Source organism: Crocodylus porosus, unplaced genomic scaffold (genome assembly GCF_001723895.1).
Source record: "Crocodylus porosus isolate Cpor-Errol unplaced genomic scaffold, CroPor_comp1, whole genome shotgun sequence".
NCBI lineage: Eukaryota > Metazoa > Chordata > Crocodylia > Crocodylidae > Crocodylus > Crocodylus porosus.
This window is the reverse complement of record NW_017728911.1, coordinates 59,251-72,300: the sequence shown is the minus strand read 5'-3', so window position 1 is coordinate 72,300 and position 13,050 is coordinate 59,251. Positions and strand designations below refer to the sequence as shown.

Sequence of the window (13,050 nt, the reverse complement as noted above, 5' to 3'; positions counted from 1 at the left end):
CATGCCAGACACTTCTTCATGCTGGAAGGGACTTCTAGAAGTCCCAAACTAATTTGTTCTCTATGGCCTGGTGGGTCAGAAGGTTCTGTCAAAAATAAATAGTACTAAAAATATCTGGATCTAGCAGTACATCCTGCCTTGCCTATTAGGCCCAGAGCCTACTGTAATAAATGAGGTGAGCTGAAAAAGTACTAGCACTTCTTGTCTACCCCATGCTGTAGAAGTTTCTATGTCTTTGCTGTCATGCTCTTCTCAGAGCTTTGGTTTCTGGGTGCTGGTAAAGGCCCTGATTTCCAGCTCCCTGATGCTTTATTCTTACAACCATCCAAATGCAGACATGGGTCACTTCAGTAAAATTCATGCCATGTGATTTGGATTTACATTTTGATAAGCCTTGCCCAAATCTTCCACGAAAAGTAAATACATTTAGATTTCCTTTCAGGAATAATATCCCTTGAATTTTCATCACTTTTATTGTTACCATTTCTAAGCTATATATTTTTTTATTTGTACTGAAATAATGGCTTTAATTCCCAACTAAAAGCCAGGGTCCCTAGTGCTAGGCACTATGGACATAGAAAAACGGTTCTAAAAGTTCTTCAAATTGACCTTGAGCACAGATGAGGTTAGACTGGGACTGGCAACCTAAGGCTCATGGACTGGATCTAGCCCACAAAGTGAAATCATCCTGCCTGCAAAGTCTAAATATTGGCAGCAGCATTTCAGAAGTGGGGCAGTTCAGCGCTAGGGGGATTCTGCGATGTTGGGTGGTGGACAGACACAATGTGCTGGCAGCTATTTGTCTACAAGAGGAAGTGGTGGTTATGGCTGGTTTAGAAGTGCTGCCCTGCCTCAGACCAAGCTGTTTTATTCCATCCCCCACATCCAAAAGGCTGCTGATCTCTGGGTTATTTAAACAGCAAGAAGGGAGAAGGAGAACTGGGGTAGATCACAGTCATGTGCTGGATGTAGTATTTCCATCTGTAAGGTCAGATTTAGTTTTCCTATGCTAAAAATTCCCATCTTCCTGTAAGTTATTTCTCACTTTTCTATTATAAGCATCCTTTTTCTAAAGTGCCTGGTTCTTAACTTCTATCAATGTGTATTTTACAAAACCTATAGTCACAGCCCTGCAGAGGTTTTATGGATATATTTAATTTTGCACCCTGTTGAGTAGAAGTACTGGTGGCAAAGGGAGCTGTTCAATCTGTGAGGTGAAGCACATCTGTAAATCTTTGCAAGGTCAGGGCATATTACAACCCTGCTTCTGTGGTGAGATCCTTCCCCTCAAGCCTTTCCCAAGGTTTAAAGAAACCAGTTCCCCTTTAGATACATGCTGTCAGTGGCAGTTGTGAGCTGATAATGTATATCATTCTGTGCACACACCTGGCTCAGACCAAATTCCTTTTCTATCCTAATAGATCTGTTTCTTACCAAGGTGGACATTGGGAACTCTCCCTCCTGAATTGTCAGCATAAAGGCCAGCTCTGTTTTTGACCCGCCTTAGCCGTAAAATGATTACATTGCTTAGTAAGTCTGCGCTGGTTCCCATCAACATAACATGTTGTCTTAGTGGATGGGGATGGTCTTATTATTTTAGATTATCTGTTTCAACTGCCCTTTACTTGTTTTGTAGCTGCTTCTTATAACAATCTCTTTGCTCCTCAAATTTCATACCTTCTTCCACTTCCTTAAGTGATCATTTTCATTTACATAATGGGGTTAAACAGAAGCCATTGTTTTAGCTGGCATTTAGCTTAGGTTGTATATGAGTCTTTCCCAGACTTGGGGAAGGGCACTTCATGCCCAGAAGCTTGTTTTAATATCTCTCCCAATTATACAGTCAGCCCAACAAAAGATATTTCCAAGTAAACCTTGCTTCCTAGTTTCTTTGTTACCTTGGAGCTTCTCTCGAGCTGCTTAACAACACGTGGTGCTTGATGGTGATAACTGTTTTTTTATGGTTGCCAGTTTTTGAATTTCCTCCAGTTTACATTCATCTGAGTTCGGTATTTCAGTTACAACTTCACTATGAGAAATAGGTAAGCCAATGCCGCAATCCGAGACTTTCTTCTTTCCAATTGTTTCCTCACATAAATTTGCTTGCATTTTCTGGACTGACTCCCTGATCTTTCACAAACTCTGCTGCTGAACTGAACTATTTCTTGTTGACAACTGATTTTAGTCTTCCAGTTTTTCACCTGCAGGTTTCATCAACAGATCATTTCCCTTCTTCTAACTCCTGTTCTGCATCTCTGCTCTCCTCCTTGCCCTTGGCATTTATCTTGTGATAAATAAATGCTCCCTTCACCCATTCCCATGCAGTTTAAATTTTCTACTAAGCCTCAGCAGCTCGATACTGAGGCATGATACTGATACTCCATCTGCTTCAAGGCTGGCTTTACCCTATAAACCCTGTGTGGGAACAGCATGGGTTGCGTGGAACAAAGACCAGTCATCTCATTTTTAGATATACTTTTTTTCTTTCAGTGACTGCTTTCATGTTTATTATTTTCCTTTCCAACCCATGCTGCAGGATGAAGCTGTTGTCAAAAAGAGACCAAGTACTTCCCCCACGGTACCTGGCCAGTCTCCCTGTGGCAGATGGGGAAGGGAAAAGTAGGGTGTACTGGCACTGGTCTTCAGCCATGGAGGCAGTGAGAGAAAACAAAGGGTGGCACCGCAGCAGCAGAGAAATCTCCAAGGGAAAGAAGTAGCTCTCAGGACTACTGTCACTGCATAGTGACCTTTTAGCTTGCCATTGGCACCATCTTGGCTATGCAGAAGCAAGTAACTCTGTGGCTCTTGGGCTGGGGTGGGAGAACTCGAGAATGGGTATATATGGTGGGAAAGCATGAGAGCATCAGGTCCATAGAAAGGACCATGAGGGATGTTGAGCTCTTGTGTGCATGTAGGTTTTTCAGTGAGTAATAGGGAAACAGGTTTTTTTTTCCCCCATAGTTCTTCAAATTTAAATCTTACCTGTGATATGACAAGGAGAGGAGTGTGGGGTCTTATTACATGGTAGCTGCCTCTGCAGATGGCACTGAGAGGGGATGGCCAGGGGCAGGAATACCACACTGATACCATGACACACTGACTCGCTCCTGGCATGGAAAGGGATGAGACAGGGATCATAGTGACATGACGACTGTCCAGGCACTTGCACATGGGAAATTATTACTAGGCTAAATGACTCATTGCTTCTATACTGCTCCTGATGAGCTTCTTAGGGAGGGATGGGTTGGGTATGATTTACAAGTTGGATAGAAAACAATCTGCTATGGGCAGAGAAAAAGAGTTGGCTGATGGGGGGTCTGGGTGTTCAATGGTATGGGGAGGAAGGAGTGTCAGAAGAAAAGATAAGAGTACTCATTGCTTGAGGGTGGCATAAGGAATGAGATTTACTTGGTGCTGAGGGCAGTGGGAGAAAATGTGCCTTGGGCTGGGTCTTCTGCAGGATTTCTTTTCAAAGGCCCAGGCACCAATGGGCAGAGTAGGTACAGACATCTGGGGCATGGCTTGACACTGGGTATACTAAGAGTCCCATGCCCCACTAGCAGCCCCCTCAGAGGCTGTAGAGCAGTGGGCCAATTGCACAGCCAGAACATCTCAAAGCCACATCCATTTTACAGGAGTTGAAACAAATATACCCATGTTTTATGTGAAGACCAGTATAAAAAATGTGGGTTTTTTTCTAAAACATGGAGGCTTGGGATTTGACAAAAAAAAATGGCTAAGCATTTGACTGACTCCTGAGGCAACAGTTGCTACTAAGGTCCCCCCTGAAAATGGGAATATTCTTTCAAAATTGGGTTCAGCTTTTTCACAAAATATAAGGAGATTTTTCTTGGTATAAAAAAACAGCCATTTCTCAAAGAAAACCCCAGGGTTTAAAAAAAATTCTGATTATACTATGCTGTAAGAGCACATTGCTAGCATCTTGCATAATGAATGGACAGCACACAGGGCACCACAGTGCCCTGTGTCCAGTCTAATCTTGCCTTTGTTTGTGGAGGACAGGCCTCCTTCTATTCAAGACTGGCACCTCCTGTGGCAGTCACTTCTCTCAGTTGTGCAGCTCTGGCAGGTGCCCTGTGGGCTCTCTCTCTGCGGCATGTTCTTTGTACTCATTATGGTGTGATGTTGGGCATTAGAGCCAAAGTGAGGTACCTGTACCCAGTTCAGGCTTGCATTTGCCTATAATTGCCCATGTTGCAAGGATAAATGCTGCAGAATATGGCCCATAGCAGTGACTACAGAAGAGACTGTCAGCAGTCTTCAGTCTGCATGAGGAGATGACACAAAACTGCAGACAATTTGTCCCCGTATCTCCCATGGGTTGGAAGGCTCCCTACTGCTTGTTACTTGTGGGTTTATTGCTGGCTGATGTGAAAGCAGCTGTCAGCAAACAGTCTGCATCGGCTGTATGAGGAGATGATGGGAGGGATGAGTACAAAATGACAGCTGTAGGAATTATGAATGGCTAGTTTATTCACATTGGGCTTGTATTGCCACCAGATCTTCAATGCTGTGGTCAATGGCTGAGCCTGAGGCTGTGTCTTGAGGACCCTCTCAAACAGTAACCTGGCTGGGTTAGCTGCTTGACCCCAGCCATTAAGCGAATGCTGTTATAGTCAGCAGATAGGGAGGTGCAGGAGGTGAGCCCCCAGCACTAGAGAGCCATTGGACTCTTCCTCCTGCCTGCAGCGAGGCACCCTGCTGCCAGCTCCCTTGACTGGGGAAGGGCCTGTCACGAGGCTGTAACCAGAGCTGCAGCTCCCCCTGCCCTGGTGCTTGGGGAGAAAGGGAGGGGTGGAAAGGAAGCCAGTTTGTTCTTGGACAGTGCATATTCAGTGATCCCTCCCTCTCAGAGTGTCTCCAGTTACAGCCTCCTGTGCCATCACTCCCTTGGCTCTTCTCAAGCCTGTAGCATGGTGGGAGGGGACCTTGGTATCTCTGGGTGCATCTACACATTCATTAATGCACCGTAGTTACTGTGTATTAAGTTTAGTACTTGGATAACCAGATGCTAACTCAATGTGCAGTAATGCTACTATGCAACAGTGCCAGTGCATAGGATTTTTGGATGTTAACTGTTCAGTAGCCTAATACTACTGTGCAGTAGCATATTAGCACAGTTTTGCCCAGCATGCTACTGTGCAGTGTTATTAGGCTACTGCACAGTTAGTGTCTCATTTAGACACGAACCAGGCAGAAAAGCTGCTGTATTCATACTCTGACCCCAGTCTATGTTTATGGTAGGGTAGGGCTGGCCTCCCACTTCCCTTTCTTGCTGTCTGCAGGATTTTTGCACCCAGAGCCCTTGGGAACAGATTTTCAGCCTCAGTCCCTGGTCCGTATAGGACTGTCCCATCACGCCTGACTCTCCCAGTGGCTGAGGCACCATCACCAGAACAGCCATGGCTAAACTGGGGAAGTGGGGTAGGGAAGGGCAAGCATGGTGGCTGGGGTGGAGTCCAGCCCAAGGATCTGTGCTGGCACAGCCTTCCTCGGCCAAGCAGGCACACTGAAGTCACTGGGGCTCCCAGTTTGCAGGGGGGGCCCATAGCAATCAGGAAGAGGAGCACACCTGGAGATGTCATCCATTGTGTTGAAGTGGGGCCATGCTGAACCCCAGGGATGAGGGAGAGGTGCAAAGGGAGCAGAGCAAGCAAAGATGAGGGTATCAAAGTCTAGCGGTTTTGTTTGGAAAATGTTGCTAATGGCTCTGCAGGGAAATGATCCCAGTACTGAGGCCCCAGTGGGCTTTGGGTGGTGGGGAAAGCAGGAGCAGCCAGAGCAGTCCCAAGCGTGTGAGGGCAGAGGGTGGGAGGCTGATTGTGCACTGGCTGGGAAGAGATGGCTCCTTCATAGCAGAAGTGTAGGGGGAGAAGATTCTGAACACGGGGGTGTGAAGCTGAGATACCAGGCTTCCAGATAGCTTGACCTCCTGGTTGGGCTTCACAGAGCAATCATAAATTGCATGCAGAAAGGCAGGGCACTTAGCAAAGGCTGGCCAGGAAGCTGTCAGCAGTGCAGTGTCTGGTGGCTTTGAGACAGGTTGAGAGGCATGAAATGAGAGGTCAGGAGAGAAGCAAGGGCCAAGTGGAGGGGAGCAGAGCAGGGAGCAGAAGAGGCCTGGTGTTAGCTGTTGGGTAGGGTCACCACTAAATTTTTCCCAGAAGGAGAGGAGGAGCCATGTCATAGACCTGAGCAGGGGGAACCCTATCCAGAAGGACAGGGGATGGGGCTGGCCGGCAGTGTGTAGGTGCATTGGAAGGGCAAGGGGTGTTGTGGTGGCTGGGATGAGGAAGAAATGCTGGTCCAGGGCAGAATCAGAAGGACAGGTTCTGGATGTGATGCAGAGAAATAAGGGCCTGGATTTAATGGGAGCTGGGGAAGGAGGAGAGAAGGGGGAGACAGGAGGGGGCAGAGATTGTTGCAGGAGGTGTTGTTGTCAGTAAGTGAGCAGGGCAGGGATGGCGGGAGGGGAGGGATGCTCACTAGAGGTGTACTGTGTCAGGTTTCTGTGTGGTGTCACTGCAAAGGCCCGGGAAGTATCAGGGTGGGTTATCTCACAGTCTGTTGGGACAGAAAAGTGCCTCTGAGGAACAGTGGGAGTAGTCTCCCTGACCTGAACCGCTTGGGACTCTTACAGCCCCCTGGAGACAGGCGGAGACCAGCAACTCCTGTGGATACAGCTGAGATGCAGCAAGGGAACAGAATGGCCTGGCCCCTCTTCCCTGTCCACTGCTGCTGTCACCTCCCCTATCCTGTCAGGCTGCTGTCACCTCCCCTATCCCATCAGGCTGCTGAGCATTTTGACTCTTCTCTCCTCAGTCTGCAGTATCTGGCTGCTCTCCCTAGGGTCCCTCAGGCCTGTCTTGGTCATGTCTCCTTGAACCGCTGTTCTGTCCATTCGCCTCACTCTGCTACTTCAGCTCTCCCTCAGTGCCCTTGTCTATGGCCTCACTTCTTGCACTCGTGCCTCCCTCCGCCCTGCCTCCTAGCCCCATAACAGTTTCTCCATCTTCTCCCATCAGGCAACCCTCTCTTCCCCTTCCAAATAATCCCTTCTCCTTTCTCTTCCTCACTTATTTCAGCCCTCCCACTATCCTTCTCTCTGCTGTTTTGATCAGACTGAACTCTAGAGCAGGGAACAAGTCTGATCTGTGTTTGCAAAGCACTGTGGAAACCAAAGTAACAATAGTGCCCTTCCTTCTTGTCCTATCCATCAGCTCAGTGGCAATGCCAGAGCTGAATTAAGTCTTGTCTTTGGTCTCTGCTCTAGTATGTGCTAAGCATTTGGTCACAACTCCTTATCTTGAGTCTACTGTGTGCTGGGTCCCTGCATAGCTTCCATCCGTGTATGTGAGCGAGACCAAACTTGCTTCTGAGATGAGGCTCTTTCAGTCTGATATGGTTGCTTCAGTAAACACTGCACTTGTAAAATAATGGACATTGGTATAGGTAAGAGGCAGGTCACGCAGTGGCTGCAGCACAAGATTTGGCATTGGGAGAAGCTGGCTTTCACACCTGGCTAACATAACGCTGGGCTTCAGTCAGCCTCTTTAGAGCAAACCTAATGACATGCCTCTTGCTGAAAAATTTTGGAACCTGCAACGGGAGAGGACTGTATAAGTCCTGTGTGTTGTTAATATTAAAGGCAAATGTCTGTAGTCTGTGTGTTTGCAGTTCTTGAATGCAGAGCTCTGAAGAGCCCCCACTGGACTGCTCTGTGCTTCAGCCCATCCACAACAAGTAATCCTGACCATGATTTCCACCCTGCGGCACTGTGACACTGGCAAAACAGGCTGTCTCAGCCACAGGGAAAAGTGTCACTGTTGGCAGAAGAAAATTCTTCATCCCTGCTTGTTCAGGACTTCAAGTTCAGGAGAAGCAAAGAGCTTCAAAAATGCTTGTTCTGTGTGCCTTCCACCTCCCCACCCCAACCTGGGAACAAACAGGGAACATCTGCACCATGGTGCCAGCTGCGCCCAGGGTAGCTCTGAGCACATCACACTCATCTGCTCTCATGGGCGTACTCCACACTCCAAAATATGCTGGTGGGGCAACTCCCAAGGGTCAGCTGCTCTTGAATTCATAGAGACAGGGTATGGAGAGCAAAGGGACACTTCTGAGCAGCCTCTCAAGCATGCTTTCCAGTTTGGGGCGTATCAGTGGGAGTGGATAGACAAGCCCACAGGATCATAAGGGAAATGGGCCTCCTTTAGTAGGTGAAGCTCACATTGGCCTTGCCCTTGTCGGTCCCCAGTGGCTGGGGAGGAGTAGGACTTCTCCTTGTTTTTGGTGTCACTCTACACTCCTCAGTTGTGCCTGTAGGACTTGTGCTTTCAGTCACACTCCCACTAGACTGAGCAGGAATTCACCGCCCCTTTCCAAGGCCTAGCATAGTTTGAGGGCAGATGACCAAAGGCATTAGTCCATCTCCCTCACTCTACAACCAGCCCCTCAGACCCAGGTTCTGGGAAATGACTCCTTCCCCACACCAAACCCCTTTCTGGTTTTTTATGTGCCCAGAGACTTGAGACCAGAGAAGAGTCCTCCACCAGGAAAGTCGGATGGAGTGGCAGAGTGGAGTTGGAGAGCCCCCCAAAAGGTGGAGGAAGAGAACACCTTGCAATACAGAGATGGATGGGGCCCAAAATATAACTTGTGGGGGCGGAAAGAGCTGGGAAAGCCCTCAAATGAATTATTTTTTTTAGTTTTCGATTGCTGTTCCAGTCAGGGTCGGACATTCCTGCAGAACAACAATTAGAGACGGAAAAGACCACAGAATGAGCCTTTTGCTGATAAATCTTTGTTTCCATCCCCCAGGCACTAGCCAAAAGGGGTATGCAGCCCCTTGCCACAGAATGAGTCTGTAATCCATGTACTTGTTCAGCCATGAGCTGCTGGGGTGCATGGAGGTCTCCTTAGGTGAGGTCTGCTGCCTGGTGCAATGCCAGAGTTCAGACAGGAAGGTCCTGAGGGGTCCTCCCTGGAATCTGTAATAATCACTGTAACAGAGTTAATCAAGGAGCCACTGGCTCAAGTGATTTTCCCTCGAGCAGGAGGATAATTGCAACTAGAGCTAGATCTGATTTTATGAGAGAAGGGAACATGTCCCTTAGATCTAAATGCTGCAGTTTGAGGAGCTGTTCAAGGAAGCCTTGCATGTTTATGAGGGGGGTGGGGTGTACATGGCATTCAGAAAGAGAAGGGGAGAATGCAAAAGAGTATGTGCTGAGCACAGGGCACCCTCCGTGAACTTTGCTTGTCCCATGTCTCACTAATAGAAGCCAACAAGTCATGTTTCTCCAGCAGACAGAGAACCCCAAATCACCTTCCCTAAGCGCAGGAACTCCCAGAGCATCCACCAAGTCGTTCCGGTTGGTAGAGAGAACTGCGCATTAAGGCAGTTCTGCTGGGCCTGCCTGGGTGACCAGTGATCTCTCTGCTGCAGCTGACCACAGTCAGAATTTATCTCTTTGCCTGGCTCTGAAACCAAGCAGTCATACATGTCATGATGTCATTATCCTGAAACGGCAGGCAACATCTGTTGTCAAAAGGCATTTGTAGGACATGAGCCGGTGGTGATGCAATCCAGGTTGTTTCTGCTTAGTGGAAACTTTGGGTTCAGCTTACAGAATGTGACACTTAGTGAAGATCTGGTAGCTCCATGGAGAATTGAGCGTCTGTTTTTTAACCTTAGGTCTAAGCCCATCAAATCCGCCTGCTTCATATAAAAGTGCCAATGTTCTCACCTCCTGTTTGCGTCCAGTGTGACAGAGGATGATCCATTCCCCTCGCGTGAGGATTGAAGGGCTCAGATTTTTGCTCACAAATAGCTGTATACCTGGTAGTAATAAAAGATGAAAGCATATGCCCCTTATTTACAGACCAGGATAAACTTGAGGAGATTAACAAACAGTGTTCCCTGAGATTTAATTGTACTATTGATTCTTTTGGCTTCTAGACACAAACTTCCTTTCCTGTTTGTGTTATGCTCCCTGTGCTGACATGTCATTTTCTATCCAGGTTTCCCACAACCAGAAGTGACTTGGTATAAGGATGAGGAGGAGATGGACCGGTACTGTGGTTTACCAAAATATGAGATTCTCCGTCATGGAAACCGCCATACTCTGCAGTTATACAAGTAAGAAATCCAGAGTGCCCATGATCATGACAGTTTAATCACATCCAGACTCCTTGTCCAAATGGAGGGAGAATACTCACTATTTAGCATGGCCCAATCTATCTGCGACCATCTGTATGAGTGCCAGCTTTAAGGCACACATGTCTCAATCCTGCCTTCCTTCTCCCCCTCCTCCCTTGTGCAGTCATGAGCTTTGAATACCTAAAATGGTCATTGCCATGCGATGTTGGCTGCTATCAGCCATTAGCAGCCTCTGCTAATTTTCCATCACCTTGTCCCTAATCCCTCCCCACTGTGGATCACATCAGTGTCATCTGTTCATATGACTCCCATCCTCCCTGCTGAAGGGCATGATCAGGGGCCCCCACTACACTAACCATTCTCTGGTGCCGCACAGGAAGCAGAAGGCATGAGAAGGCTCAGAGGGGCTCATGTTTTCTATGCAGAATAGCTCTGGTCAGCATGTAAAGAGGAGAACTTAGAGAGTGATGGAAGCTGTGAGAAGAAAAGGCAGGGGAAGTGACTAGTACCAACATGGGCAGCGGATCCAGGATTGTGGCAAGAGGAATGTGGCTCTGAGCATGGCTCCAGAGCTTGGAGTAAGCGCTGCCACTGTTTACTCTCCCTTTCTCCCCTGGTGCACTGAATTCAGCAGTAGGGTGCAACTGGCACCGCACCCCCTTAGATCTGTCTCTGGGCACAAATAGCAATGAAGACAACATTTGGATGAGACCAAATGAGAAGGGTAGAAATGTCCTATTGTGGCTTTTAATGGGCTTTGCTGGTAGAGAGATAAGGACCTCATCCAGATCACAGGGGAGCCACAAGAAGGCTGGAGGAAGGGAGGTAGAGGCAGCTAGGACACACAGCAGGGCGCTTTCCCATGAGCCAGAGTACTGCTCATAATGCATCCCACAAACTGGACTCTGATTATCTGACCCCAGGTGAAGACAGTTGTCACAGCAACTTGAGCAAATGGTCAAAATATCATCACATGGACTCTGCTGGGCTTGTGGGCAGGGTTATGTCAGGATAAGTGCTTGGGCCCCCAGCTCCCAGTCACTAGGGCTGTGCGAGGCTTCAGACAGAGCTCTGGATCCTGAGAAGCTTCGGACGCTTCAAGGTCCAAAGCACCACGTCCGGGTTGAAGCGCTGCCTCGTTCGGCTTCCCAAAGCGCTTCAGAGCCGCCTCGGAGATCTGGCCATAGGGTATAATGGGGAAACAATAAAATATCTATAACTTTGTTGTTTTTTGTCCGATTTGGATGAAATTTTCCACGTGGTAGACTCTGCAGATAGTATGAAGCCTGCCAAGTTTCAAGAAGTTTGGTGCAGGGGTCTGGGGGAAACAGCACCGCAAACTGTTGAAAGCAAAACTCCTGTCACGTCTGTGTGTTACACCACAGGGGGGTGAAAACTGCAGGACTGGTAGCTCTTGCTAAGGCCACAAAGCCTGCCACGTTTCAAGAAGGTCAGTGCAGGGCTTTGGGGAGAACTGTGCCTCAAGCTGCTGACAGACAAAACTTGGCAGTCTGAGTGGCAGCCTGCAACCTTCCTAAATCTCCTAGCTCACATCAAGCTTGCAGGTAGAGATTTGGTACGCTTTCAGATGCTCTGGATTATTGCAGAAGCAGGAGGCCTTGTGGATCACTGTCTGAGAGGCACCTTGGAGCTCGGGGGGCAGAGAGAAGTGCTGCTAGGGTCAAGATGTGCCTCCAGCCCCATGTGAAGTGGGCTGCAGAGGGGTTCATGTGATCTTATCAGACTGGGTCTGTTAGGGCAGAAGCCTAATTGAAAGAAATACAGGTTGATGGAGCTTTGTAGAGCCTGAGACAAGGAGCCAGTGTGGGGATTCACTTGGTCTGATTATGAATTCTTGGGTGCTAGCAGTTCCTCCAGTGCCAGTATTACAGCTCAGGCCTCCTGCATGTGGAAATTGTGGCTGCCTTGAATGGCTGTGTTAAGGAAGCTCTTATCTGGCTGCCTGTTCAGGATCAGCCATACTTTTGTTGCCACTGCTATGAAGTGTGGGGAAAAGATGCCTATAGGCATCTGAGTGCCTTTGGTCTAACTTGCTGGGTGCTCTGTCTTTGTCTGTAGGGCAAGAAGGGGGAGTGCAAGGCCGCATCTCTACAGCTGATGAAGCAGTGACATTAGGCAGCCATACAGACTCCCCAGAGACTCCTCTGAGGCAGCACCCTCCACAAAATGTAGAGCCATGGGATATGCGAAGTTCCTGCATAGTTCTCACTTCACCCAGACACTTCCCTTTTCTAGACATGGATTTCAATGGAAAAGGCTTTGTTCTTTTAATCAATGTTAGGAGAGACCAGAACTGGGTTAGTAAATTCCTGGCATTTCACAAAGACTCGGGCTTCAGTTTGACTCTGCCTCATTTGAGCCCTTTAGTACTTGCAAGATCCAAGCTCCAAGACTGCTGCTGTGAAAGATTCAACTGAATCTCTCTGTTCAGCTTCAAATACATGCATCTGTTTTATAGTTGGTGGCAAGCTGCTAGCTAGTCTTGGATACTTGAAGAATTCTCTGTAGGAAGCCAGTAGTCTGATTAGTATTTTTCCATAGGATAGGGGATAGACTTGCAAATAATAGGAGTAGGGATGCTGGGGGGGAAAGAGAAAAGAAACCTTTCTGTTTCTTTATAGGTTGTGTATAGAACATAACACAAGACCCTATGAGCTGCACACTGGGTCAGACCGCAGCTTCATCTAGCCCAGCAGTCCATGTCTTACAGTGGTGCAGAGTGGGTGCTAATGGGGAGAGTACATACGGGCTTATCCAGACTGATAAGCCCTACATAAATATAAGCCCCTACCCTTCTTCCTTTACAGCTTCCAGCATTCAGAACCTAGGAAGTCCTAATTCAGAGC

At 48.0% G+C, this 13,050-nt stretch overlaps 1 protein-coding gene across 2 annotated transcripts in view; it reads left to right on the top strand.

Moving 5' to 3' along the window:
* The window catches only part of ALPK3 (alpha kinase 3), a 41,619-nt gene that overhangs the window by 7,690 nt on the left and 20,879 nt on the right, over window positions 1-13,050 (top strand). For both annotated transcript variants that reach the window (XM_019533202.1, XM_019533201.1), the window contains exon 3: window positions 10,045-10,162. In XM_019533202.1, the coding sequence (XP_019388747.1) occupies window positions 10,089-10,162 (74 nt within the window). In that variant the 5' untranslated portion in view covers window positions 10,045-10,088. The remainder of the gene's footprint in view (window positions 1-10,044; window positions 10,163-13,050) is intronic.